Here is a 1,135-nt window from a genome sequence, read left to right on the forward strand (position 1 = left end):
CACACACACACACACACACACACACACACACACACACTGGCAGGTTCACATCAGGACTAGATGTTCGCTCAGACACTTCTCTCCCATGTAGCAAACACATTCGCAGCAGTCATCACCTGGTCACATGACCAAGAGCCCCGCCCCCTCCCCTCCCCCCTCCACCAGGTAGTYTCTGAGCTCTCAGGACTCAGCAGGAATGTTTTAAAACTGATGGTTTAATGAACCCATCCATGAAGTGTCTGATGGAAGATTTGTGCGATGATGTCATCTTTCAGACCAGCAGAGACACGTTTTTTATTTTTTATTTTTTCTTAGCTGCTGCAGTTCAGAACTTCAAACTAAATCTGTGTCCTCGCCCCTCCTCCCTCCTCAGTGCGACCCGCCCCTGCAGGTCCAGGACCTGTTCCAGGACATCCAGGATGGACACGTCCTCATGGCTCTGCTGGAGGAGCTGTCCGGCTGCAGACTGGTCAGACTCTCCTCTCCTCACGTCTTTAAACGTTTGTTTTTCGCTGAGTCGTTAAACTTTTTGTGTTTCTGCCTCCTGGTGGATCCCGCAGCTCCACAGCTTCAAGAAGTCCTCTCACCGTATCTTCAGACTCAACAACATCGCTAAAGTCCTGTCCTTTCTGGAGGAGAGGAATGTGAGTCTCCCAGTCAGCCTGCAGTTATTAAGTTTTAAAGTTTGAAACATTAAAGGTTTGACACGTCCGTGTGTGTTCAGGTCAAACTGGTGAGCATCGATGCTGCCGATATCGCTGATGGAAACTCCTCCATCATCCTGGGCCTCATCTGGAACATCATCCTCTTCTTCCAGGTAGTTTCATTTACTCTCTCAAATCGAGCTGTGGTCWGTAACAACACTTGTTTACAATCTGCTGCTCAGCATCACCTGCTAAATGACAAAAAGTTGGGAGAAATCAGCAACGTCCACTTTGGGATTTCTTTGAATATGACTGCGAGAAAAATCAAAACAGGTGGAATACTTCTCAAGGGAAAACTGTGAATCAAGCTCACACAAGATGCTAATTATGGCTATCTTTTTTTTCTACTTTATCTTCGTTAGATTTTTTTTCTTCTTTTTTTATGGCCTCCCTTCTCCCCCTATAGCCATCCTTTCCACACCATTATTATG

General features: G+C 46.4%; 1 protein-coding gene across 1 annotated transcript in view; it reads left to right on the forward strand.

Moving 5' to 3' along the window:
• clmna (calmin a) overlaps positions 1–1,135 on the forward strand; it is a 28,136-nt gene that overhangs the window by 17,141 nt on the left and 9,860 nt on the right. The window contains exons 3-5 of the mRNA XM_014011847.1: positions 374–469; positions 561–644; positions 725–817. Of these exons, the coding sequence (XP_013867301.1) occupies positions 374–469; positions 561–644; positions 725–817 (273 nt within the window). The remainder of the gene's footprint in view (positions 1–373; positions 470–560; positions 645–724; positions 818–1,135) is intronic.

Source organism: Austrofundulus limnaeus, unplaced genomic scaffold (genome assembly GCF_001266775.1).
Source record: "Austrofundulus limnaeus strain Quisiro unplaced genomic scaffold, Austrofundulus_limnaeus-1.0 Scaffold85, whole genome shotgun sequence".
Lineage (NCBI taxonomy): Eukaryota > Metazoa > Chordata > Actinopteri > Cyprinodontiformes > Rivulidae > Austrofundulus > Austrofundulus limnaeus.